General features: G+C 54.5%; 1 protein-coding gene across 5 annotated transcripts in view; it reads right to left on the bottom strand.

Moving 5' to 3' along the window:
- The window catches only part of ADGRG1 (adhesion G protein-coupled receptor G1), a 38,956-nt gene that overhangs the window by 1,806 nt on the left and 11,888 nt on the right, over window positions 1-25,262 (bottom strand). For 4 of the 5 annotated variants that reach the window (XM_032486407.1, XM_032486408.1, XM_032486406.1 and 1 more), the window contains 13 exons: window positions 19,502-19,579; window positions 11,771-11,865; window positions 10,784-11,206; window positions 9,111-9,243; window positions 8,325-8,472; window positions 7,555-7,686; window positions 7,094-7,210; window positions 6,832-6,877; window positions 6,469-6,572; window positions 5,562-5,680; window positions 3,472-3,740; window positions 2,308-2,416; window positions 1,170-1,438 (listed from right to left, as the gene is read on the bottom strand). In XM_032486407.1, the coding sequence (XP_032342298.1) occupies window positions 1,170-1,438; window positions 2,308-2,416; window positions 3,472-3,740; window positions 5,562-5,680; window positions 6,469-6,572; window positions 6,832-6,877; window positions 7,094-7,210; window positions 7,555-7,686; window positions 8,325-8,472; window positions 9,111-9,243; window positions 10,784-11,206; window positions 11,771-11,831 (1,930 nt within the window). In that variant the 5' untranslated portion in view covers window positions 11,832-11,865; window positions 19,502-19,579. The remainder of the gene's footprint in view (window positions 1-1,169; window positions 1,439-2,307; window positions 2,417-3,471; window positions 3,741-5,561; window positions 5,681-6,468; window positions 6,573-6,831; window positions 6,878-7,093; window positions 7,211-7,554; window positions 7,687-8,324; window positions 8,473-9,110; window positions 9,244-10,783; window positions 11,207-11,770; window positions 11,866-19,501; window positions 19,580-25,262) is intronic. The other variant, XM_006179759.3, reaches the window with a different exon arrangement.

Genomic DNA, 25,262 nt, shown 5'->3' with positions numbered 1-25,262 from the left:
GATCAGGGGACTTGGCTGAGACAGGAGTCAAGCAGCAGTGGTCAGGCTTTGGAGCCACCTGCTAAAGTACCTTGTGCTATTGCTCCTCCCCAAATAATGATACTGTGATTTATTAATAGCTCAGTAAATGCTTGTGTGAATTTGTGAGCATCATTTATAATTCTGGCAGAGTCCCCTTCACTTGGGAGGGAGGTGGGAAAACAAAGACTCACCTCCCTCACACCGCACTCCGTTGCATGGGGTCCCACAGGGGCCTTGCCTTCCCTGTTTTCCTACCCAAGTCCTCCTCCCAACCCAGCACAGCCAAGCACAGAGATAGGTGTGTGTGTACGTGTGTGATGTGGGGGGCAGGGGTGGAGGGGTGCAGGTAGAGCAGGAAGGGACCCTGCTGGCATCAAGCCAGGCCCTCATGCTCCAGCCCCTCTGCCCCTCTCCCCTCACCTCCCTCCTTTCTTCCCCTATTCACTACCCTTTAGCCCTGCTCCTTCCAACACACAGCCTAATTCTAGCCTGAGGACCTTTGCTCATATTTCTCCCTCTGCCTGGAGCTCTCCTCCCCCAGACCAGGTCTCCTCAGCCTGTGACGCATCCCCTGAGCATCTGCCACAATGAGGATTCTGACTGAGCAGGTGTGGGTCAGGCCAGCATCTGTGTTTTTAACAAGCTCCCGGTGATGCGGATGCTGCTGGTCCGAGGACCACGCTTGGAGGAGTAGGGCTCTGATCTCTCCCTGGCTGGATCCTTCTGCTGTCTTCAAGTGTCTCCTATGCGGAGAGGCCTCCCTGGCCACCCTCCCCAAAGTATCCCCACCCCAGCTCGGACTGTCCATCACCTGGCCCACTGTCACTTCCCTCCTCTCCGAGATGCCCTTTGATGTCTGTGACCTTGCTTGTCACACTTGGTCTCCCTGCCCTCCCCCCCCCGGGAAATGAGCTCTGTGGAAGCAAGGGCCTTGCCCAGCCAGTTCACAACTGTAGCCCCAGGGCTTACTAGTAGGTACTCAATAAAGTCTTGTTGACTGTGGCCTGGATGCCCCCATTATACAAATGAGAAGGCTGAGGCCCAGAGAAGGAAAGCGTCCAGGTGGCCTGGGTCATCTCTTCCCTGCCCTATTCCCCACGGATGAGCACCTGGCCAGGGCCAGGGAGCGGGATTTTCTCCACACATACCTTGGAAGGAGGTGATGATGCTGAAAAAGTAGAGGATGACAAGCTGGAAGGTGCCAGAAGCAAAAGAGAAGAAGACCAAGGCCCAGGGCAGGCCGAGGACCAGGCTGAGGCCCAGCAGCGTCAGCACGTGGGGCCACTTCTGGGTGTGTGGACGCAGCCGCAGGATCTGCACCACCATCATGCCCAGCATGGCCATGTTGAACAGAAACACCAGGCTGAAGAGGCCCAGGTTGGTGACATGGCTGACCAAGGAGTCCCGAATCCAGCACCTGTGGGCAAGGGAATGAGGGTTCAGTGCAAGGCTGGGGTCTCCCTTTTAAACAGAGAGCCAGCCTTGGGCTCACTGCATTCATCCAAAATTTAGTACCAGAGTTTTCCTGTTCTTGTGTTTGCTTTCATGACTACTCATTGTTTATGACAAGTATTGCTTGTTTCCCATTTACAGTTGATATAATTTTTTAAAAACAAATTTAAGTTAATAAGCCAGATGATTTAAAGAAAAAAATTAAGCAAATAGTAACATAGATGGTACAAAGTGAGGCAATAATCACAAGGTCATGATGTAAAAGACTGAAGTTTTCAAAACTCTGAAGCAATGGAAAGGATTCCTTCCTAGCCTGGGGCTCAGGAACCCTGGATACTAGTCTAGGTTCAGGCGGACACACAGGCCAGGCCACCACTGGCCTGGGCGAATTAGGTGAGTGGAGGAGGACTGGATCTCAGCCCCACTCATCCCCCGGCTGGGAGCCTCTGAGCAGTGTGGTGTGGATCCCTGCCTTCTCCAGGCCTCAGTCTTTCCATATCTCCCTGAGGAGAAAGGGGAGTGCAGCAGAGGAACACGCTGGAAGCTCATCTGCTCTAACCCATACTCCCACTCACAAGTAGGGAGACTGAGGCCCAGAGAGGGACGAGGACCTGTGCAAGGTCATCTGGCAAGTGAGGGGCAGATCCAGGCCTGTTCTCATCCTCCTTGAGAGAAGGGTCACCCTTACCCCAGAGCTCTGATCAAGGTCAAGCCAATACCTCCAGCAGCCTGGCATTTAAGAATCTCTTGGTCAGCATGGCCTGGGCCCAGGCTGCTCCCTGACATCTGCACCATGAGGCCCACCCTCCCGCCCCTGATGGACACAACACTCACATGGAAGGATAGATGACACTCTCTGGAGTCCTGTGCACAGCTAGGATGATGGAGCCATAGTTGTTCACATCCACCAGTGCCACCAACGTCACCAGGAAGATGGGGAAGCCTGTGGGCAGCAAAGCATGGAGCTCCATCTCCCACCCTCTGAGTCCTGCCCCTCCCCCATCCTCTGTGAGCCCTCCACTCAGACCTGTGCTCCCCGAGCCCACCCAGCCCCATCTGGGGCCCATCCTCCAAGCTGGGACCCTCCCCTTCCTCATTCCAGTTTGGGTTTCCCATAGAAGAAGTCCATCCTTACCCTGGTCTCTCAGCATCCTGGGGGCCCCTAGGAGAAAGGGCCTGTAGTTCCCTGCTGAGGGGCTGAATGTCCCAAGGAGAGATGGGAGGAGTAGACAGGATATTGGGGTGGGGGACAGATCAATGGGGGACATCTAGAGTTATGCCCCAAGAGGATGTCTGTCCTTGCCCTAAAGTGGAGACTGAGAGCTCCCTAGAAAGGGTCGCCCACTACCGAACACCTGGGTCCTGACACAGAGCCAACTCTGAAGGAATTGCATGTAAATCAATGAAGTGAACAAAGAAGGGGCTGAATGAGAAATAGAGGAGGAGCAGCAAGTTGGGGTGAGGGACATGCGGAGGCTGGTGGGCCTTTCCAATGTCCAAAAGGACTTGTGGTGTGTGTCCCTGGGGCTCCAGGTCTGAAAAAAGAGAGGTCTGGGCCATAGGTAAATTGTCTTGTTACTGGCTGAGAACAAATGCAAGAGCCATATGGGATCCGTTATCTTAGGTTCATAAGGATCCACAGGTAAGGCCACCACCAGCCTGCGAGAACTAGGTGAGTGGAGGACTGTCCCCCAACTGGGTGCCTTTGAGCAGTGCACAACCTGCACATCCATACATGGTAGCCCTACTTTTAAAGGAGTGAGAGATGTAGGGAATATGTAAGTGTTTCTTGGGGACAGGGGTCACTGCCTCATCTTTCTAAAGAGGACCTTGACTCAGCCAAGGTAAAGAACCCCTGAGGATGGGTGGGTGAAGGAAGCAGTGAGGGAATGGTCAAAGGGGTAAGTGGAGAAGTGGGACCAAGTGCTCATGTTCTGCCAGAAGCCAAGAAGGAGAGGCAGGCCTGGGGGTGCCCATCAATCCCCTCCACCAACTTACCCCAGCCCACAATGCTCAGCTTGAGTAGGTAGCCAGGGACGTAGGTGCCAAAGACCTCGACCACGAGTCGGTAAAGGTTGTAGCCCTCAAGGCCCATCCAGGAGAGGCAGGCGAGCAGGGAGAAATGCAGGAAGACGGCACTGGTGCGGCAGGCAGCCTCGGAGCCTGCCAGGGCCACGGGCTCGCTGAGCAGGAAGCTCACATCCAGCAGAAAGACGGCCAGCAGCAGGTTCATGTGCACCTTGATGGTGTAATCCCTAGACTTCCTCCTGCGTGGTGAGGGTGGGGGTGGGGCAGGCAGGTCACTCCGGTGGGAAGGGTGGGAAGGCAGGGAGGGAGGGGGTGTGCCCACCCCTCCTCTTCCTCTTCTTCCTCCTCCTCCTCCAGGCAGCCTTCCCAGGCCCCCCACACACTCCCTAAACTACTCCTGTGGCTGCAGCCAGATTGTTCCCTACTTGTCTTTGTGTGCTGACCATGTGCCCAGCCCCCGGGGCTCACGCACTGTGTGTGCATTTAACAGCAGCTTCAGCCAGACACAGCGCCGAAGACAAATCAACCACTACAATCAACCAGGAGCTCCCAGAGTCAGAAGGGAAAGACTGCATTTTTTCCTGTTTTGGAGAATGCAGGCCACCCATGTTCTGTGTCTGCCTGCCTGTCTATTTGCACGACTGTGCATCTGTGAGTGCAGAGTATGTGCACCTGTGTCCTCATGTCCTCAGGTTGTGTCACCTGTCTCACCCCCACCCCAGGATTCTATGTGGCCCAGGGCACTGTCAGCCTTTCCTCCCCGGCTCCCCTCACCCCCCACTTGCTCTGCTTGGCACTATCCACTGCCTGTCCCAGAGGGCGCAGGAGAAATACCCAGACCCCAGGGTCACCATCCTAGAGTCCCATCCCTGCCCTGCCCCTAACTCCTAACTTGAGGCACCACCTGAGACTGGTCCCATCCCCCTCACCCTCAGTTTACTCATCTGTGAAGTGGGAGGGAGGATGGCCCCCCTCACAGCGTTGGGGTGACAGTTACACTGATTCAAAGGACCTGGCACAGATAAGATGTTCAGTCCCTACATATTCCTATCCCTGTGTCCTTGGGCACCTTTGTGATCCATGGGTGTTAGGGGGCTTGTGCCCCCACCCCCAGTCCTACTGAGACTGCCAGCTGTCCCTCCTCATCGCCTACTCCAGCCCCACCATGTGCACAGCTGTGGCCACAGGCTCCACCCTCCCCTCCACCCTGTCAAGGACAGTGAACGCACTCCAAGTGTCTTCATTCTAGAACTAAGGGTGTCTCGCCTTCACCCAAACAGGTCCAGGCTCCAACTACGTGTGCACCTCAATCTAGGCCAAGCCCAGCGCTGATAATCCAGACCCCACATGCAGCCAGTCTGAGGGCGGCGGAGGTGTTCTTCACTCCGCCAAAGGCGGCTCCTTCTCTCCTCAGGCACCCAAACGATTGGGGTGCCACGCCTCCATGGAGCCAGGGGGCCAGGCCTCAGAACAGACACCAGGGAATGGGGGCTGGAGAGAATTCTGGAGGCTCTGCCTGTCTAGGGCAGTCACTGTCAGTCAGCTCTGGTAACCGGGGCCTTGTGGGTCTGGAGCCAGCCTCCTTGGGTGCAAGCCTGCTTCTGCTACATCCCTGCTGTGTGACCTCAGTCAAGTCACTGACCCTCTCTGAGTGCTCTTTCACAGGCCCTGGTGAGGATGAACCAAGTTCACACACGTAAAGCACTCAGAACAGTAAGTGCTGACCGTTATCATTATCACCCCATCGTATTATTATGTGCCCCCAGCTTCCACAACTGGGTATTCAAGGACAGAAATCTAGATTGTATGTCAGCTCTCCCAATTTGAAATGTTGGCCATTAATATCAACTGTAAACGCTGTGTTACTCAAACACCGCAGATCCGAGGAGGAAATGCAGGCCTCAGGGGTCAGCTGGCAGCACCTCCCAGGGCTCCCACAACCACACACAAATTTCAGTCAGGCCAGCCTCCAGGGTGGGTCTGCATGGTGAGGGGGTCCCGGCCTGGGGAGCTGGAATGGAGGTTCCTCTCCCCTCTCCCTTCCCCCTTCCAGGGCCTACCTGGAGCAGAAGTAGGCGGCGATGGTGAGGACACAGGCCAGGGCGGAGATGACACAGCCCACATAGGAGAGGAGGGTCAGGTAGTGCTTGTGCACGGCGTCCACTTCCACTGAGGCCACCTGGGCCCACGAGACAGGTCAGGGCTGGCCTCAGCTCCCCAGATCGACACTGAGGGCTTGCCCAGATGGAGGGCTATCTCATGGTTCCTGGAGACCCTTGGGAGTCTATGAACCATTCCTGCCCCCAAACTGAGCAGAATGTGCTCCCACGAGTGCCTTTTTTTACCACCTTATCAATTGGTTCTCTATCCCACCAAGATCAAGAACCCTCCACCAGAGAATTCCTTTTCTGTCCTGGCACTAATTATTTTTCTATAACATTCAACGTAGGAATAAGCCTCCTGTGAGAAAGTGAGCTCCCCATGCCCAGAGAGAGCTGGAAGACCACTTTGGTCCCTCAGATGCTGGGGTCCTAAGATTCTGGGAGAATAAACCTAGGACGCAAAGCTTCTGAGATTTGGGGGCACTGAAGTCCACCACAAGGGCCTCCATACTGGGCCATGGCATTTCCTCCAGGGCTCTTTTGAAACATACTCCTGGCCCCACCCTAGCCCTGTGGAATCAGAATCCTAGGTTAGGGCCAGGAATTTGCATTTTTATCATGTACCAAAATTTGGGAATAAAGAGCAAGGGCCTCAGAGAGCAGCTCTTTTACTTACTACTAGCTGTGTGACCTTGGGTAAATTGCTTAACCTCTCTGAGCTTCAGGTTCCTTATCTACAAAATGGGACCACAACAGGAGCCACCTTGGGGCTTGTGAGGAATGAATGACATATGTGAAAAGTGGCTGGCACAAAGCAAGAACCTGGCCTGTGTATGGCTATGGGGAGGGGTGGGGGGCCACGCACCATCAGCACTGCAAAGTAGGTCAGGTGGTTGCAGAGGCAGGACGTCTGTGTCTCTTTCCTGATGGTCTCACACCCAGCATCGCTCCAGCTCCCTGGGCTGCTCGCTGAGGAGGCATCAGCATTGGGCTCTGAGACAAGCCCAGCACCACAGCACCCCACTGTACCTCACAAATGCGTGACTGTGTCCCTCTTCCCAGCCTTTCCTGCCCTGGGCAGATCCCTAGTCCACCACCACTTGCTCTTCAAAGCCCACTTTTCTCCAGGAAGCCCTCTTTGATTAACCCCATCTCCCCTACTTTCCAAGACCCCCTTTCTTCTCCTCCTCCAGGTACTTGCCCAGCTCAGTGACCACTCCACACTCACATGTCAGGTCTTCAACCCAGAATACACATTGTAGAGTCACATTCTTCTGTAGGGAGAAGAAATAGAAGTGGATCTCAGGACAGTCCACTCCTTTACGGGTCAGGCTGAGGGAGTCAGTGTCAGGCCACCACCCTATTTGGACCTGACTGGCTGATGCCCTCAGCCAGTCAATCATTTTGTTAAAGACAAGTGATTCAGAAGAGAGAGGAGAATGGGGACAAATAGGGACCCTCGTCCCCTTGGTCGCTTTGCTCACACTCACCGGCTGTGGTTGGTGCTGGAAGGTGAGTACCACAGGGTCTGACAGGTTGGCCACTTTGGTGTTCTGCACAACAATACCCAAGACCTTCTCACCCAAGACTTGGCTGGAATTCTTGTCCTAGATGTACAGAGTGGGAGGAGAGAGTAGGGATGGGGCTCAGGACTGAGAAGAAAAGCCCAGAAGTTCCCTAGGCCCTCTAGATTCCTGTCTCTGCCCGGCATATTGCTTTAAAATTCTGTGTCTCCCTCTGGAAGCATTTCTTGCATGGGTAGTCATTTACACCATAGTGAGAAAACACCATTTAGACCTCTCGCAGGTCTAAATCTCCCACACTGCCATCCAATTTCTAACTTTACTTTGGCTCTTGGAGGAGGGGGTTTGGCTTCATGCCTACCTTCCATCTCTCCATCAGACAGAAGCTGCTTTCCCCAAGGGAGGGTATGAGGATGAGAGCCCCATACCTGGAACAGGGCTTGGCTGCTGAAGTCCACCAGGAGGAGTCTCTTTTCAGCCTCCTCCCTCCGGCCTTTGGTCTTCTGGAAGAGTGCCCGGGGCAGCAGCACTGAGTACTCCAGGATCTCACTCTGCTCCTCCTGCAGACCACGATCCCACTGGGGCTCAGCGAGAGGTGGACCTCCAGATCCCCTCCATATCCCCTAGCACATGCCTTCCTGGATGCTGCCATCTCTGAGCCTACCTCCTTCAGGAAGTCAGGCCTGACTCATTATAGCCCTTCTCACCCCTCCTTTCCTTGGCACCAATGCTGGCTGGGGAGCCTTATGGATAGAGCCCAGGGCCCAGGGGCAAACAGGCCTGGGAGAATCATGGGGTATTCTGTGGTCTGGGCTTCAGATACCAACTGCCTATGGCATCCTGGTGCACTGGGATAGAAAAGGGTAACGTGGGTAGTACCCAGCTACCCAGGCCCACCAAGGGGCAGGCTCAGGACTGGGGTGCAGCACAGGTATTTTGGTGCTGGTCTTCTGTCCACATGGATGTGCCACAGGAGCCCCTCAACAAGGGCCAGGTCCTTCCCCACCTCTGTCCCCACCAACGTGCCAGGAAGGGTCCTCAGTGCCATGGGGTAGCTACTGACTAAGGGTACTCCTTGGGCCTCAGGCCTTCCTTGTCAGCACACATCTGGCTCCCAGAGGCCCCAGGGAGGGGCGAGAGGAGCCCTCACAGCCTCCCCATCTGCTTCCTGCTGTGGCCGCTGATCCTGACCCCTGACCTCCTGCCGGGAGTGGATATGCAGGTCCTGGAGGCTGGCCGTGGGCTGGAGCTTCCACACTGTGGCGTTGATCCGATCCTCCTCGAAGGACACCGTGTCCCCTGTGAACCTCACAGAGGTCAGCTTCGACTCCAGGTTCTGCAGCTGCCTGGCAGTGGGGAGAGAGGGCAGGTGACTGCTGGGGCTGGAGGGGGTTGGGGGAAGGGAGTGGCCTGGATCGGGGCAGGTAGACCAAGGGAGAGGAGAGATTCAGGCAGATGCACAGGAAAGAGGGTCAGGGGAGAGAAAGAGATGGGGCAAGAGAGAAAAACAGCCCAATGAGCATGGAACAGACAGAATGACCTGCGGGGGTGGGGGTGAAGGAAGCTGGAACATCAGCGCAAACAGGAAAGGAGTGGGTGGGGAGCTATCCTTGGAATCAGCCACCAGGTTCTGGGCCCAGGTCTGCCTGGACCAACCCACTTTGCGCCACAGAGCAGCCCCACCCATCTGTGAGCCTCAGTCTGCTGAACTCTAAAATGGGCCAATCCTTTTCCCTTTACTGGTGGAGAAGAGGGCTTGGGTGCAGCTGTCCTGGGCTGGCGGCTGTGACTTGTTTTTACTGACTCAGGCAGGTGAGGTGCTTGGCCTGCAGGGGCCCTATTTCCTCCAAGAGGAGATGGAAAGAAAAGAGCATTCCAGGCCCAGGGGAGGGTCTCCAACTGGCCTCCCACCCCAGGTCCCTGCCCTGCCCAGGTCTGGGAGACACCTCCTCCTCACCCTTCACACGCCAGGAACCACACTTACTGGCCCGTGGGGGTGAACGGCAGCTTCCTTGAGGTCTTCCGGGGATGCTTCAGAAGCTGGCTGAGCAGCTGGAGATCCTTCTTCAGCTCACATATGTCCACCGAGGCATTGTGGGAGGCCTTCAGGGGAGGATCTGGGGGAAAGGGACAGACACACCCACCTAAGGCTGTTGAATGAGGTGCCAGGCCACGTTCATTGTACTTCCATTTAATCCTCTGTGACTCTGAAAGCTTCTACCCCCATTTTACAGGACAGGAAACTAAGGCTCCAAGAGGTGGGGGTACTCCCCCAAGTCACTCAGAGATGCAGCCAGCTGGACAGTGCTGTCACACGGAACCCCCAGCAACTCTAGCCTCAGCAGGGTGGGCTGGGACACACCTACCCAGGCATCCTTCTGACTATACACAAGGAGTGGGGCGGGGGGCCAGCTCCCTGGGGACAGGGTCAGGCAGGCCCCCTTCAGGAGGGTCTGGCAGGTGGGAGGCTTGTGCAGTGGCTCCAGGCCCTCTATCCAGGTACCCTGCACCCAAGGGCTGCAGACTCAGGCACCTCCAGGGATCAGACAGGACTCAGATGAGGTAGGCAGATAGGGAGAGGGACATGTGGGAAGGAGCCATGCCCTGTGCCATCAAGGAAGGCAGGCCCTGTAGCCTCATCTGAATTTATAAGGCAGAAAGCCTGATTTTTAGGTCATTAAAAGCCCTGGTCATGTTTTTAAAAAACTCTCTACAGGCCAAATAAGACCAGGCCAGATCTGTTCTTCAAGACTCAATTTGCAGCTGTGCCTGACTTTGCCCTAAACCCTCCCAGGTTGGGGCAGAATCCCAGCCTGGGAGCAGGAGCCCTGTCTACTGCCCCGGCCCCTGTCTGCGGCACTGGACAGCACCTGGGCCTGCGGCTGCCATCCCCTAGCATTTGCATGGGCCCAGAGCTGCTAATCTATTCAAAGGCCTGTGCCCCCAACCCTGGCAGCCCCACCCCAAACTGTAGCTCCCTGAAAGGAACCAGAATCAGGGAAATCCTAGACCCTGAAGAAAGCCTCCAGTTCCTTCTGGCCACCCTCTCCCCCCGTCCCCATTCAGCACTGAATAGAAGGCAGCAGCCACATCAAACCTGTCCCTTCCCAGACCGAACACACAGTCTGCACACTTCAGTGTCAGCCTCGCCACTTCCTGACCTTTGGTTTCTCTTGCTCTCCCTAAGTCCCCCACGCCAATCAGCTGCTGGGTTCAAATCCTGGCTCCCTCACTTAACCAGCTGTGCAACTTTGTGCCTCAGTCTCCTCCTCTGAAATGGGGATAAACAATCTAGATGATGCTGATAAAGCAGAATTTTTCCTCTGGTTCCTGACCTTTAGTCCTGTCTCTCCATTCTCTCTGCTCCTACCTTGCTCATTACTCATCTTCCTTCACCCGGACCTTCGCTGCAGCCTCTGGGTAAGACTTCACCCCTCCACCCTCACCTCTACCTTCCCACAAACCTCCTTGAAGCACACCTTGCATCACTCTCTTCTGTTCTCAGACACCTTCACTGGCTCCCCACTGCCAGTGAACACAGCCCCGCTCTTTGACATGACATTCAGACCCAGTCTGCTCTAAGCCTGCCATGCATTTTGCCTTCCCAGCATCCAGGTCTTTGGCTAAGCTGTTACTTCTGCCTGGAAGTTGCCTTACCGTGGAAGGAGAAGACGAAGCCAGCAGCACTGGGCAGACTGGTGTTCTGGGGCCTCCACCAGGAGCTGACAGAGGTGGCAAACAGTGGGGGCCCATGGGCTGGGGTCTCCTCTTGATGCCGGAAGCATAGGAGGTCAGAGGCCTGGTTACTCAGCACGAAGTCATTCTTGCCATAGCGAAGATGCAATTTCCCAGCATGGCGGTTCCAGTAGAGGCAGAAGTGGTAGAGGCCCCTGGGGTGAGGGAACGGCCAAGAAGCTGGATGGACGCCATGGAAGGGTGCATGGATGGTGAGGGCCTCCTGCGAGTTCTCGATGGAGATGTGATGCTTGGACGTCTGCTTATAATGGAGGCTGCTGTTCTGCGTCTGGTTCCGCTGGCCACAGAAGCTGAAGTCTTCCTGGAGGCTCCCGCCACGGGCACCTGAGGAGGCAGAGACTGTAGATGGGACTCTGGGGTGGGGGCCAGCTAGCAGCATGGGATGGGGCAGGCCCTGGGCCCAGAACACAGGAGCCCAGTGCCTGGGACCCACACATATTCCAAGGGCTTATTCCTCAAAGGATCTACAAAAATGTGAGTCTACCCTGCTCAAAGGTTGTTGGCTTCAAAATGTGAAAAGAACAAACAATGATTTCAAAGGCAAAATAATATTGTAAATAACAATAAAATATTTAATGAGGCCATGCCTGCCACAGACAGTTGTGCAGACTGTGCACTGTGCAAAGATGTTCTGGCTGCAGAGGTGAACGGGGCAAAAATCCAGCCCATGGTCCCCACCTCAAGCTGTGCACTGTGGGGCTGCATCTGCCAGAAAGAAGGGGTACCTTTTTCTTTTTTCTAAGGTACTATCCCCTTGCTAAACTCTGTCTGCAGGCCTGGGTCTGCCCAAAGCAGTTAGTAGATGTGCTGGCAGCTGTTCTAAACATGGGAGCATTTTTACATAAATCATAACACACACAGTCTCAACGCCCCTCCAGGAAAGCCTACCTTGGACCAGGAGCAGACCCAGCAGGCACAGTGCCGTCTGCAGCAGCACTAGGGCAGCCATCTTCCTCCCCGAAGTCACCCTGAGACGTCACCACCTGAAAGAGGCCAGGAGTGTTAGGAGGGGGCCTGACCCAAAGGGTGGTTGTGCCAGCCCTGCAGAGGGCGATGCCAGCATGGCATCGACGTGGGATGTGAGGTGGGGAGGCAAGTATGGAAATAGTCCATGGACTTCCCCAGAGCTGCCAGAGCTGAGCATCAAGAGGCAGTAGCTGAATTCAAGTGTTGGCTCCACCTCTCACTTGCTGTATGACCCTGTGTAAGTCACGGAAGACAGGACTAATTATAGTACCTCCCTCTGGACCCAGCAGTGATGGGGTCATCAGGCTAGAATTTGGAGGGTGGGGGGCTCTGCAGCACCACCAGGAGCCACCCCCACCACCCTGCCCCCTCCAGGCCTGCAGAAGACACAGGAAAAAGAGGGCTCTCAGGGCTCTTCTCCAAGAAGCTCACCATCATTATCCCTAAGACCCAGCTCAGAGGACACCTCCTTCAGGAAGCCTTTCTCAACTCCCTCTACAGTCAGTCCCAGCCTCCTTCAGTTCCTGCCACTAGCCAGGGCCCCGTTAGCCTCCTCTCAGAGGTGCAGGTGCCTCCCTCCTCAGCCAGCCCAGGAGCTCCAGATCCACCTCTGTGCACAGGGCCTAGTGTGCATGGAGGTTGCTGGGAGGGTGGACAGTGAGGGAAATGGAATAAAGGATCAGCGCAGCAACAGCACCCTCTACAGGGCTTACGGAGAAAAGGAACTTCTCATTATGGCCACCAGGGGGAGCCAGTTCCCAGGACAGCTGGAGAGGGCAGACGGACGTCCCAGTCTGGCAGGGAGACATAGCATCGCCCAAGTTGAGGAAGGTCCAGTTCCCCTCAGCCCCATTCTGGTGTAGAATGGGCCTTCCAAGCTGAGCACCTACTGTCTGCCAGACTGTGCTGACCTACTCCTTTCACTCCTGCACCTGTATTAATCTTCAGACATACCCTGTGAATTAGGCCCTATTGTTGGCCCATTGCACAGATGGGGAACCTGAGGTCCAAGGAGTCAAATGACTTGCCCAAGATTACCTCAGAGGTCAACGGCTTTCTCCCTGCCTGGTGAGGACTGCAGTGCCTGGCAGAGAACCTGTGTGCTGGTACTTAGAGCATCTCTCCACTGCCACCTGGCCCATGACCAAGCTGGGTGCTGGTGGTTACAAACAGGCATCCTCATCCTGTGGGGAACTGCATATGGCCATAGTGACATATGCAGTCATCTGTCAAAAGCCAGACAAAAGGAAGCCTGGCAACCTGGGTCATGTGAGGAGTTTGACTTTGGGAGGAAAACAAGAAGGGCTTCCAGGAAGAAGAGGCTTTTAGACAGAATATTTGAGGGCAGCATTAAATGGAGGTGTGGCAGAGGCAAAAGTCACCGTCTCCTTCCTGGGCTGGGCCTTCCTTGAACAAATCTGGCCCCTTCAAGCTAAAGCCAGTCTCCTGTGTCTCACCATGTAGAATGGAACCCCAATTTCTTGAACCTAGTCAGTCCAGTCAGTTGGGCTCATCATCCTGCCCTGGTGGGCATCACAGGACTCCTTAGAAGAAGGATGTGAAAGTATTTTGGGGAATGGCCACTGTTTCCTAGGTTGTGATTTTTAACGTTTTATTCTGCATCCTCTCTGGGCATTTCAGCTCATTTTGTTTTGTTTTGTTTCAGGAGAAGGAAGGATTTATTACTTCCTGCAAGTAAGGAGAACACTGAGGATCTTTCTGAAGCCGTGTCTACCATTCTGGTTCCTTTTGAAACTACCACCCTGACCAGAGGAAGGAAACCCAGCATCTGGTAACAGAGACATGTCTCTTCTAGACCCCTTCTCTTTCCTTCTCCTTTCTATCAGTCTCTGTCACTGTCTTCCTCTGATCCCCAATCCAAATGTCACCTCCCCTAGGTGGCTGTGATCCCTGCTCTATACTTGTAAGCTCTTAGCTCACAGATCACTTATAGAATTTGGCCCCAATTCTCCATCTTATAGCATTTGGATTCAAGGCCTAGAGAGGGCCAATGACTTCCTGACATCACACAGCAAGCAAGGATGGAGCTGGCCAGAATCCATGTATCTGTCTGGCTCACTGACCTTCAAAGTGAGCTACCACTGTCAGTAGACAGGGCCCAGGACAGGGCAGAATCATCAGAGGGCTTTTGTCAATACTGCTGGATTGACCTTTGAGAGCAAAAAGGCAGAGACAGGGAGTGAGCTCCCCATCACTGGAGGCTGTACCACTATGAAATGTCATGGTTCCAACAGGCAGGGATCTACGATGTGGCCTGACATTGCTGGCTCATCCCCCCTCTTCCCTGACTGCTCGCTCCAAGGTGAAGAGCTCTAACCCTACTGACATTCTTGGGATTTGAGGGGAAGGGGCTGCCTGGCTTCTGTGAACCCACCTTTCGTAGAATGGACTTTGCAGCCAGACTGTCTGGGTTCAAATCTCAGTTCCCCTACTCACTAGCTGTGTGTCCTTGGGCTAGTTACTCATCCTCTATGGGCCTCACTTTCTTCATCTGTAAATAGGAAAAAAATTGAGCCTACCTCAAGGGTTGTTGTGAGAATTAAATGAACTGATACCTGCAGAGGACTTAGAACAGGACTAGGCACATGGCAGGCACCACAGGTATCAGCTAAGTATCTCTGGATACTTCCTGACCAGCTCATGGCTGCCCCTAACACAACCCCCTGGGCCTGTCACAGATCCCTGCTCCTACACCTTCCCTCCCACCCTCCATGCCACCCCTTCATGGCCCCCACAGCCAGCTCAACCTCCAGAGCACTTTGACAGGAAATTCTTAGAGCATGAAATTTCCTTTCCGGGAAGACTGAAACCCCACCCAGAAAACTTCCCTCCTCACAGCCAGGACCTAACCCGGTCCCCAAGAGCCTCTGAGAGGCAAGAGAACTGGACTAGGGCACCATCTACGCTATCACATGAAATCCTCAGAATTACCATATGAAGCAAATCCTACTGTTTTGCCATTTTACAGATCAGGAAACTGAGACTTGGGAAGGGCTATCTGTTCCAAGATCCCGGCTGGTAGAACCAAGACATGGATCTGGGTCTCAGCCTAGAGAACTTGCAGAGCTGGTGCTGGCCAAGTTTCTAGAGATGCATGCTCTCCTCGCTTTGGGAGACCCCCAAAGAAAAGGAGAGAAAAATGGGGGAGCAGCCAAGACCACAGGCAGTGCAGACAACTCCAGCCTGGGAGAGAGGGTTTGGGGACCGAGCCCCTCCAGGAATGCCCCATCCCCCAGCTCCCCTTCTGGAGTAGGTACACTTGACCTCAGGCCTTCCGTAAACACACACAGAGAACAAACAGTCCAGCCTAGCTTGACACAATAGGGTCCACCATCACAGAGTCCCCAAGGATCCAGGCAAAGTGGAGGGGGCCAGGGCTTGTCTAAGCCAAGACGCCCCTGCTGCCCATCCCCTGGATTGGTTGGGCCTGTGAAGAAGGTCTCTGACTCCAGTTCAGCCTGAGCCATGCCCGTCCTCATAGTGGGGGAGGGGGCAATAAGCGGGGGACCCATGGCTCACTTTCTCCCGTGGGGGCCTGAGTCACTTCCTCTGCCATCCGTGTCCAGCCACGAGTCACCGCTGGCCTAGTCCAGGCTCCTGGAAAATCCATTTCCTCAGAGGATAGAGGTGGAAGTTGAGTGGACAAAACCTGGGCAGCCCTGGGGTTAACCCTTCCTAGGCAGGCGCCTCCCCAGGAAGATGACCTGGACCAGGGCCCCTGTTCCTTTCTTTCTCCTGCCCTTGACATACACTGTGGACCACAAACCTATCCACCCCCCTCCAGCCTGTCTTTTTGCCTGGGATGTCTTCCCTATCTCCATGACCCAAATCATCTTCTGAAACTCAGTGAAGACATGCTCTCCCTCCAATGGTAAATGGTTGGCCCTGGAAGGGGGCCAGGGCAGCCTGCTTCCCAGCAGTGCCTCTTTTCAACCTCACTGGCGGTGAGGATGAATCACACTAATGGGCGGCTCACCTAGCATTTAGCAGGATACCAAGAACCTGGCAGGGGCCTCCCAAAGCACAGCTGGGAGCAGAAGGGTGTGGGTGGGGGAAAGGAGCCCCTGCTCAAGTGGTCTTCAGGTATGAGCCTGGTCTTGCCCTCCTGGACGAGGGACAGTAGGGAGAGGACTCAGCTCAGCCTTCCTGCTCCAGCCCCTGTCCTCAGCAGCTCTCGAGTCAGTGGCGGTGGAGGTGGGGGCAGGGGGCGGTAGGGTAGGGGGCCAACATGGAGCTGCTGGCTGCCCTCCCTAGCCCTGGACAGAGGGCCTTAGGAAAGAAGGACTAGGCTATGGAGAGGGGTGGGTGAGCGTGAAACCTTGAGGGTGGAAGCACCCACATGAGTGTCAACACGCGTGTGCGTGTGTGTGTGTATGTGCACCAGTGCGTGCGGGTGTGCAGGGCAGCAAGGAGGAACGTTAGAACAGAGCAGAGCGGGAGGCTCTAGCAGGTGTTTCCTCCACGGGGGTGTGGTGGGGGCGCTGAGAGGACCCTCCACCAGCAGTTTCCAAACTCGTGTGTTTAAAGTCAGTCTAACTTAGAAACACCACGTACCCAACAAATCAACGAAGGTGCCCCCATCAGTGGGATCCCAGGCCACACCCCACTCCCAGCCCAGACCCTCAGCGGGGCCCGGTGCCCATGGCTCCTGAGAGCGAGCGCAAACATGGAGCTCGTCTCTCCTCCCTCTGTTCCTGCCCTCAAGCCGGGTGACTGAGGCCCAAACTAGGTGACCACAAAGAGCTCCCCCCAGGAAGGGTGTTCTGGACCGGCTGAGGAAAACTGAATGACTTCAGGTTTCAGGAATTTTTCTACAATAAAGGAGAATAAAAATTAAGCTAGCTGCCTGTCCCCAGAAGCTGGCAGATGCCATGGCCCTGCCTGTTCACTGCCCAGGGTCTCAGTCCTGCACCAGACCCGGCAGTGCAGGCCCCACAACCCCACGGCTTCTGGTCCAGCCAAGTCCCTGCGCCACGACTCCTTCTGCCTGCCCAGACTGGCCCTGGCCCTGTGGGGAGACCGACGAAGGGGAGGAGCAGGGTACCTGCCCACGTGAAAAGACGCTGGGTTCTCCCTGAAAGCCAGTTACCCAGAGCCACCCATCCTGCAGCCTGCTTTATCTGGAACCAGAGTGTTTGCCTAGGAGGCCTCAGAGAAGCCAAGGTATGTTTACCAGAGATGAGACTGGGCTTGGGTGTTTCCGCCTCCCAGCCTCTGCACACACTAGTCCTTCTCTCTGGGATGCCAGCCTTGTGACCTGTCTGTAAAGGTTCTGATACCCTGGGTCTCAGGACTCCACATCCTCACCCTACTGCCCCGCACTCCAGCCATGCAGTGCCTGGCAGAACACCTGATGGTGAGTGCGAGTAAACAGGTCTATGTGGCGCAGTGAAAAGGACCCTAGAATCCAAAAAAAGGGAGGATAGGATGACAGTTCTCGTTAGGCAAGTGCTTAATTTGCACCTGGCATCATGCAGAGCACTTTTCACAAATTACCAGTCAATCCTCACCTTAACTCTATGAAGCAAATTGTCCTCCCATTAAAGATAAGGAAACTGAAGGCGGGCGGGTATAGCTCAGTAGTAGAGTACATGTTTAGCATTCACAAGGTCCTGGGTTCAATCCCCAGTGTATCCATCAAAAAAAAAGTAAATAAATAAAAGTAATTACCTCACCCCCTGCAAAATAAAAAGAAAAGGAAACCGAAGTCCAGAGAGGTTAAATGATGTCCCAGATCACAGAACAAGTAAATAGTCAATCCAGGATTCAAGCTCAAGTCCACTCCACCTCAAAGCCCATGCTTTTAGCCATTGTGGTCTCCAGAGTCCTTTCCTTCCCTTCTCTGGGACTATCTCACTGACTTAACCATGATGTAACTTCACCAAGTACTGCCTAAGAAGCACTAGTTCCCCAGTTAGGGACATACTGCAGACCTTAGTTGGTCTTGTGAATTAGCATATCAAAGGCTCTGATAAATCCTGCAGAAAGAAAATCCACAGCTTGGTTGGACTTAGTTTCCCAGCCCAACGTGATGGCACATCCTTTTTTGGTAAGCAGGATGCCTGTTATCAAAAAAAAGCTCTCAGAAATCCTGATACCATGCAGATAAGAAGCCTGTCAGCATCCCCCTGCTCAGCCTCCAGCCTCCTCCCCTCCCCTCTGAGCTGTCCCAGAGGCCATTAACTAGCAAAAGATGGGCTGCAGCAGTCATTTAGGCTTTGATGTTCCCGAGGGCAACTCATCATCATCTTTGACACTTCCAGGCAAGAGGTCCCCAGGGAACCTGGGGTATGTTTGGCCCCATCCCACCTCCCTTTGTTCAGCAGCACCAGCTCTTGGGGAAAAGGGCACTGCCAGTCCTGTTTCCAGGTTGGCTATTCCATTAAAGTCAACCTCAGCTACCTGGGTCCTCAGCTGGGCCTCAAGTAGCTGAGATACTTAGAATGTTGGGACTGAAACGGAGGGAAGGAGAGAGAGAGAGGCTCTGAGGATGCAAGAGCTTTTAGGATCTGAAAATCAAAGCCTTTTAGAGTTTGAAGGTGGATGGAAGAGACCTAGAACCTCAAAGAAGAGGAGGGACTAGGAAAGGTCCCAGATCTGGCCCAGTCTGGGGTGGAGCTTGAACAGTGGGACTTTTTACAAGCCATCCAGGTACACTGTTGCCAGCCATGTCCAGCTCCATGCTCCTGGGGCAGTCTGCAGCCCCCAGCCAGGTCTCCCCCACAGCCCTCCCCACAAGGAGCAGCTGAGGCTGGCCTTCGGGACCCCAGGGCTCTCACCAGTCAGCACCTGCCCAGGGAATGCAGGCTCCCAAGGCAGGGGTTACAGGAGTCAGACGCAGAAGGTCTAGAACCAGCTCCGCAGCTAACTGGCCCTGAGAACTTTGGACCAGCCTGTCCCCTCTCTGGGCCTCAGCTTCCACCCCTGCTGAATAGGTGATTATGATCCTTGTCCCCCATCTGTCTTCTCCATAGCCCAGGGCCTCAAGATGCTTACAGGGAAGGGCAGGGCTTACCTCCCAGCTGACAGCAAGGGGCAAAGATGGTGCCAGGCCATCTCCTTCTCCTGGCCAGCCCCTCTTCCTTCTGAAACCACAGGCAGACCTCAGCTGTCCGGCTCAAGTTTCCCTTCTGCATCTGTGCTCCCACACTGCCCAAGGCCAGGCTCACAAGGTCAGCCCAGTTACCTCCCTGCTCATTTTTGGGGCGCTGCAGCTTGACTCCCCAGGGCCTGGCAGAATGCCCATCTTTGGACTATCAGACCCTTAGCATTCCCAAGGTCAGCCACCAGCCCTCCCTTTCTTTTCTCTCCTCCAGGTCTCAGATCCCTGGCTGGGAAGTGGACAGGTCACAGAGCCAGGCATCCTCCCCCAAGATGGCTGCCAGATCCCACCCCAGCTCACTGAGCACCCACACCGCATCAATGGTCCCTGCCTGCTGTTAGCACACCCCACAGGCAGGGCGCTCCCTACCTCCAGTCACACAGCTAGCATCAATGAAGCTCTCAGAAAATGCAAGACTAAGCTCTTTACACAAATAAACACATTTCATTCTCCCCCAAAATTTTACAATACAAGTACCACTATGCCCATTTAACAAACAAGGAAACAGAGATCCTAAAAGGTCGAGTTACCTGCTGAAGGTCGCACAGCTGGCAGGTGATGGAGGTGCCTGCTCCTTGATTTCACTGCTTGTTTCCTCTTGACGTTATCTGACAGTAAGAAAGGGCTTCTGTTTAAAACTCACAGTAAAAGATACTTCTAAAAATGTGTTTCCTTGGGACTAGCTGAACCCTTTTCCCCAAGGACCTGGTCCTGGGGGCTGTCAAGACCCCCCAGGTGACCTCCTCATCCCAGCCCCACTCCTACGCTCTCAGTCAACCACAGGCCAGGACACCTCCTCCCAACATCCTCAGAGGCTTGTCTTTGATAGAGGGGGTGCAGCCCAGAGACTGAAATTGAATTTAAATGGAGTGTGATGAGGGGAGGGGTGTGGGGTGTGAGGCCCTCACCCCCAACCACTTCCTCAACATTCTGGAGGCTGCTATCTAACTAAGCGACTCCCCTTAGAGTAGCATCTCTGACTCTCCCAGGGTCCCTAGTGTCACCCCAGCCCCAACCCCAACCTACTCATCAGCTAAGCTTTCAACATTGGGAAGAAGGAAGAGGAGGAAGAGGGATAAAGGGGAATGTAGGGGAAAAGGGGAGGGGGAGGAGAAGGAGGGGAAGGGTGAACAAGTGAAAGGGAAGAGGGGGTGGGAAGCGGGGGTGGGGGGGATGCGGGGAGGAGGAGGGGTGGGAGCAGGAGTGAGAGGGATGGAGGGAGGCGGGGAGGAGGGGAAGAATTGTACCTAGACTCCTCTGTGTCATCAAGTGGACTATAAATACATAAAGAGCATGAATGAGTGGGCCAAGGGCTCACCTTATTTGCAGGCTGCGGCCCCTCGGGTGGTGGGTCAGTTTCTCCCCAGTTCAAGAGGCCAGAGGGGGACTTTGAAGCTAAGCCACCCCAGCCCCCGCCCCCTTATCCTCACCCGAGCTTGAGCTTCAAACAAAGCGGGCAGCCCCGAGAAAAGGGGCGCAGGTGACAGCAGCCCCTGGCAACCGTTGCCCCGGCAACCATTGGCAGCTGCAGGGACTACGTCATTGCCTAGCTCCAACCCAGCACAGCACAGGCCCCCCTAACTTGTCCTGTGCCCAAGTCCCCTAACTCGCATGCTGGCCAGGCAGGGAGCTGGCAGCAGAAAGGGCAGAGTTTAAGACACCAGGTTATGGGGAGCACTGGGGGACATCTGCCTAAGTTTGTCAACATTGACTTTAAAATCCTGTGATCAAAAATGCCTACTATCAGCTACATTTGCCCCTGGAGGCTGCCAGCCTGTGGCCTTGGCCTCAACCCACACAGGATACCCTTCTAATCCCCACCATTGGCTGCCACGAGCACAGAATGCGCATGATACTTCCCTGGAAGCATCTCAGGGGAGTACCTCTGCCAGGAAGTCTTCCCAGATTGCCACAACCCACCAGGAATCTTTCTTCTGAATTAGCCCTAGGGCCTTCCTCTAGGGCTCCCTGGGGGATAACAATGGGTCAACCCTCCTTTCTGTGCCAGTAAGTACCAGTCTGGGGAGGGAGAGAACAAAAGCAAAGCTTCTGAAACCCCGCCTGTGTGCCAGGCACTACATTAGACATTCTGGAGATCCATTTCCACTACTCTACAAAGTTAGCCCTATTGAACCCACCTTACAGATGAGGAAACAGAAGCTCAGGAATGTGATGTGACTTGCTCAAGGCCACTTAAGGCTGGTAAGAGAGGTGTATGGAATTCAAATCATGATCTCCTCTGAGACATGAAGACCCAATGTCCATCTGATGCTTAACTATCCCCCATCTAGTGCACATCCAGACTTTATTTGATCACCTCCAGTGACACAGAGCTCACCTCATCTCAAGAGGGCACATCCCTTTGACCTCTAAAAAGTCCTTCACAGCCATTGAGTCAAAGGGAAAAGGACATCAAAGCCATGGGTGGCCTCCATGTGCCACACAGGGCCCAGAAGAGAACCAGGACTGCGGGCGCCCCCTCTGAGGCCTTCAGCTCCAGACCAGCAGCAGATCAGGAGAGAGGGTGAGACAGCTCAGGGGCTAAGGGGCCCAGGGTCTCAGAGCACTTCCCCAGAATAAGCAGGAATCCCCTTGGCGATCACACTCCAAGGGGATGGAGGGGATTTGGGATGGTTTCTGGCAGAGGCCATGGGAAAGGCAGCAGGGGCTGGGGCCATGGGATGGTGTGCCCGTGCACTCCACTACCTCCTCCCCCACCGATGGACCAGAGCCAGGAGGTGGCTATTGTCTCGCTGTCGGCCCAGAGCTGTGAGCTATTCAGGCACTATTTTTGGCCCTTGGAGGAAGAGGAAAAGAAAGCAAAGAAAGGAGTTGCTGTTCTCGGTGGAACCTTTGCCCGGAAAGGATTCCAGGGCCTGCTGGGCTAGAGAAGGCAGTCACTGTTGGATCAAAAGATCCTATGCTTGAAAGGAGATGGCAGGGACTGCGGTTCATGAGAGCCAGAGTCAGGGCACAGACGGAGTACCCCAGGCTTTTTACACAGAGTTGGTGCTCACTGACTGCCACAACACACAGAGAAATAGTGGCACAGGATTCCAGGTCCCACCCATAGTCACCAAACACTTGTAATAATAATAATAATAATAATAATAAAATAATAATAATAATAATAATAATAATAATAATAATAATAATAATATGCCTACAAAAGCCCATAGCTGCCCAGAACCAAGTCCCTGCCAAAGAGATTGACCATCCTCACTTAACACCCACAACACTCCTGACCAGGGTGGAGGTCGGGGACAAAATGATAAGGCTCATAAATCAGATAACTGACACTCATGGAGCAGCATGACTGCCAAAATAATAAGCTAGTGACTCCACTCCCTCCTACTTACGCCACCCCACCTCTTCCTTGTTTTCACCAACTCCAGTGCGCTAGCCTTCTTTCTATCCTCAGACACACCTCAGGGCCTTTGCACATGCTTTCTCTGCAACATAGCACATTCTTTCTGGGTTCTTTCCCTGACTGGTTCCTTCTTAGGTCTTAATTCACATGTCCCCTCTCCTAAGAAACCTCCCACGCCCACCCAACCAAAAATATCCATCCCTCCCTTCCATATCTCACCTTATCTTACTAAGTTTACAGCATTTAACACTGCCTGAAATGACCTTGTGATTTGCTTGTTATCCATTTCTCCATGTTTGCTCTGTCTTGTCTGTCTTTCTCAATACCTGTATCTCCAGGACCTAGTACGGCAGTGCCTGGTCCACAGTAGATGTTCAATGACTCCAAGTTAAATAAAATGAGTGAGACAAAGCTGAGACTCTCTCACGCCAGGTAGGCTCCAAGTCTCTTCCCAATAGAAGCCAGCTCCTGATGCTCAGGGCAGGGGGATTCCAACACTGAGCCATCCCTGCTCCCCAGCTTCTGACTGGGTTAGGACCATACACACTTCTGCTAGGTGCTTGGCCAGAAAGAGGCTCCCAAGACTGTGCATAGCCTGAAAACAAGAATAGGACCTGAAACTTCACCTCTAATACAGAGCCGCCTGGTAAAGGGCTCTTAAGAAGTCCTGCAGTGCAGAAGCCTGGGAGTCCAAGGCTTTCCTAAACTACTGGGACTGCAGACATACTTTCACAGGGACTGGATTTCTTGATATCTGAGATGCCATCAGAATCTGTGATCAAAACTTGGGTTTTCTGTCTCCATGAAGGCAAAGTAACTATTGTGACAGCTCTCAGCACCTGCTCCTGTGGCCCAGGGCCAGAGGGGACCTAGGGATGGGATCTGCTGATGACGGTAGGTCACATTCCCACTGTTGCAAATGCCAAGCTTCCATCTTGTCTCCCCAGGGGCTCCCCAAGGTAAATCAAGGAGGTAAAATGTCAAACACCTGTGGCCAGGGAGGATCCTGGGGTCAGGGCACCTGGGGCAGGTATATCCCAAGGATGAGCCTGCAGAGACTCATGAGGGAGTCAGAGCAGTGACAGGAACCGGATACAAGCATAGACAACATGATGTGCCCCTGACCTCCTTTGCAATGCACACAGTCACCCTCTGAGGAGTGGGCATTATTAAGCCCATTTTACAACTGGGAAAGCTGAGGCTCAGAGAGGGCAAGCCACTTGCCATGGGTCACATAGCTGGTGAAACTGGACCCAAATCCAGCTCTGTGCACTCCTTGCCTATGCTGCGCCCATTGTCCTGCATGGCACCCCAACTCCAGCCCTGGAATTTCCGGGACATGGAGAAGTGGTGTCAACCACTCTAAGGAAGTGGACATGAAGCCCCAAGAGGCTGCACGAGGGGCCCAAGGCATCAGAGCCCTGGAGTAGGGGCCAGACCCTCACCTCTAGATCCATGAGGTCCACAAACACTCTCATCCCACCCGGACAATAGTTACTGCAGCTCCTGGCCCTAGGTCTCCAAACCCAGGTTGGGGAGCAGAGGCCAGACTCCTGGGCCTGCTGACACCTGCTGCAGAGTCTCCGTGGGGAGGCACTGGCTGTTCTTTCCACCACAGACAGCGATGTGTGCTGCACCAGGGCCTAGCTTCCCTACCCCAGTCCAGGCACCGAGACCTGGGCATTCTTGGCACCCCTCCAAGGAACTGGAGAAAAGACTTTGCCCATCTGATCTGGGGCATGAGCACAGGTGGCAGAGCCCCAGGAGGGTGCGGCAGGCATGAGCATGGACGAAGGATAAGCATAGCTCTGAGGAAACTGCACGAGGACTCCTTCCGGCCCTGCCCACTGCCCGCAGCTCTCGCCAGGCGATGTCACATGCAGGTATGTGGGAGGGGGAACTGCCACAGGGTCAGAAACACATCTACCCAGGCACAGGCCTATTGAATGAGGGAGAGCAGGGGGCAGCATCCACAACCTGATCATTTGGGAAGTGAGTGTCCCCCCTTCCCAACTCTTCCATCAGACCCTCCTGCCTCCTGCCAGTCCTGTTCACCTGGAACCCTCTCGCCCTCTGTACCACCCATCAGGCTCAATGAGCTATTTACTCGCTAGTAGGAGCCTCTGAACGTGCAATGGTTGATACTAATGGTGGAAGTCCTGCAAGACTATGGAGAGGGTTTCTAGATGGAGGCGCCACCTGCACACAAACATCACCTGGTGCTGCTAGAGTGACCAATGTGCGGCTTGGGGACTAATGACCGGGAAGAATGTGGGAACTGGTGCCTCTCCCCACCAGGGCCAGAAACACTCAGGACTTGGGGGAGCCCTGAAGGATCCCACATGATGCCCAAGTTCCCTCTACCACTTCCCTGCCACACACCTGCAGGGACAGGGAACTCATGACCTCAGCTGGAAACATCATCTGGGGGCCGTGGGCAAAGGTCCAGACTTGGAGGCAGGAGACTACCTCTGATCGGCCAGGGGACCAGGGGCCTCCTTCCTCATCTGTGAAATGTAGATGCGAATCTCCATGAACAATAGTACCCAAGACTGAAAGAGGGTCTTTGTAGACAGTGAAGCTGTATGCACCAGGGGTGGGGGGGTGGATTGGGTTATGAGTCGCCCTGTGGGGTTGATACATGCCCAGCTGGTGACAAAGCCAGAAGAGCAGTGGGCAGAGGACCCCAGGCCAAGCATGACTCAGCTGCCCTAGCCAGCCCCTGGCGTTCACCCTTCACATTTGTCACCATCAAGGCAGGTGGATCTGGGCAGCTGTTCCCCAACCACAGGCTCAGAAACCAGAGTGCCAGCCACAGAGCCACACCCTGAGGGCCAGATTCGGCCAAGGACCCAGAAGCAGCTGGCCATCCAGCGCAGACCCCAGGAGCCAAGGGACTCAGCTTTCCCAGGAAACCAGCC

This window comes from Camelus ferus, chromosome 9 (genome assembly GCF_009834535.1).
Source record: "Camelus ferus isolate YT-003-E chromosome 9, BCGSAC_Cfer_1.0, whole genome shotgun sequence".
In the NCBI taxonomy this organism is placed as follows: Eukaryota; Metazoa; Chordata; class Mammalia; order Artiodactyla; family Camelidae; genus Camelus; species Camelus ferus.
Note: the sequence above shows the minus strand (reverse complement) of the source record. Positions and strands in the feature narration are given on the sequence as shown.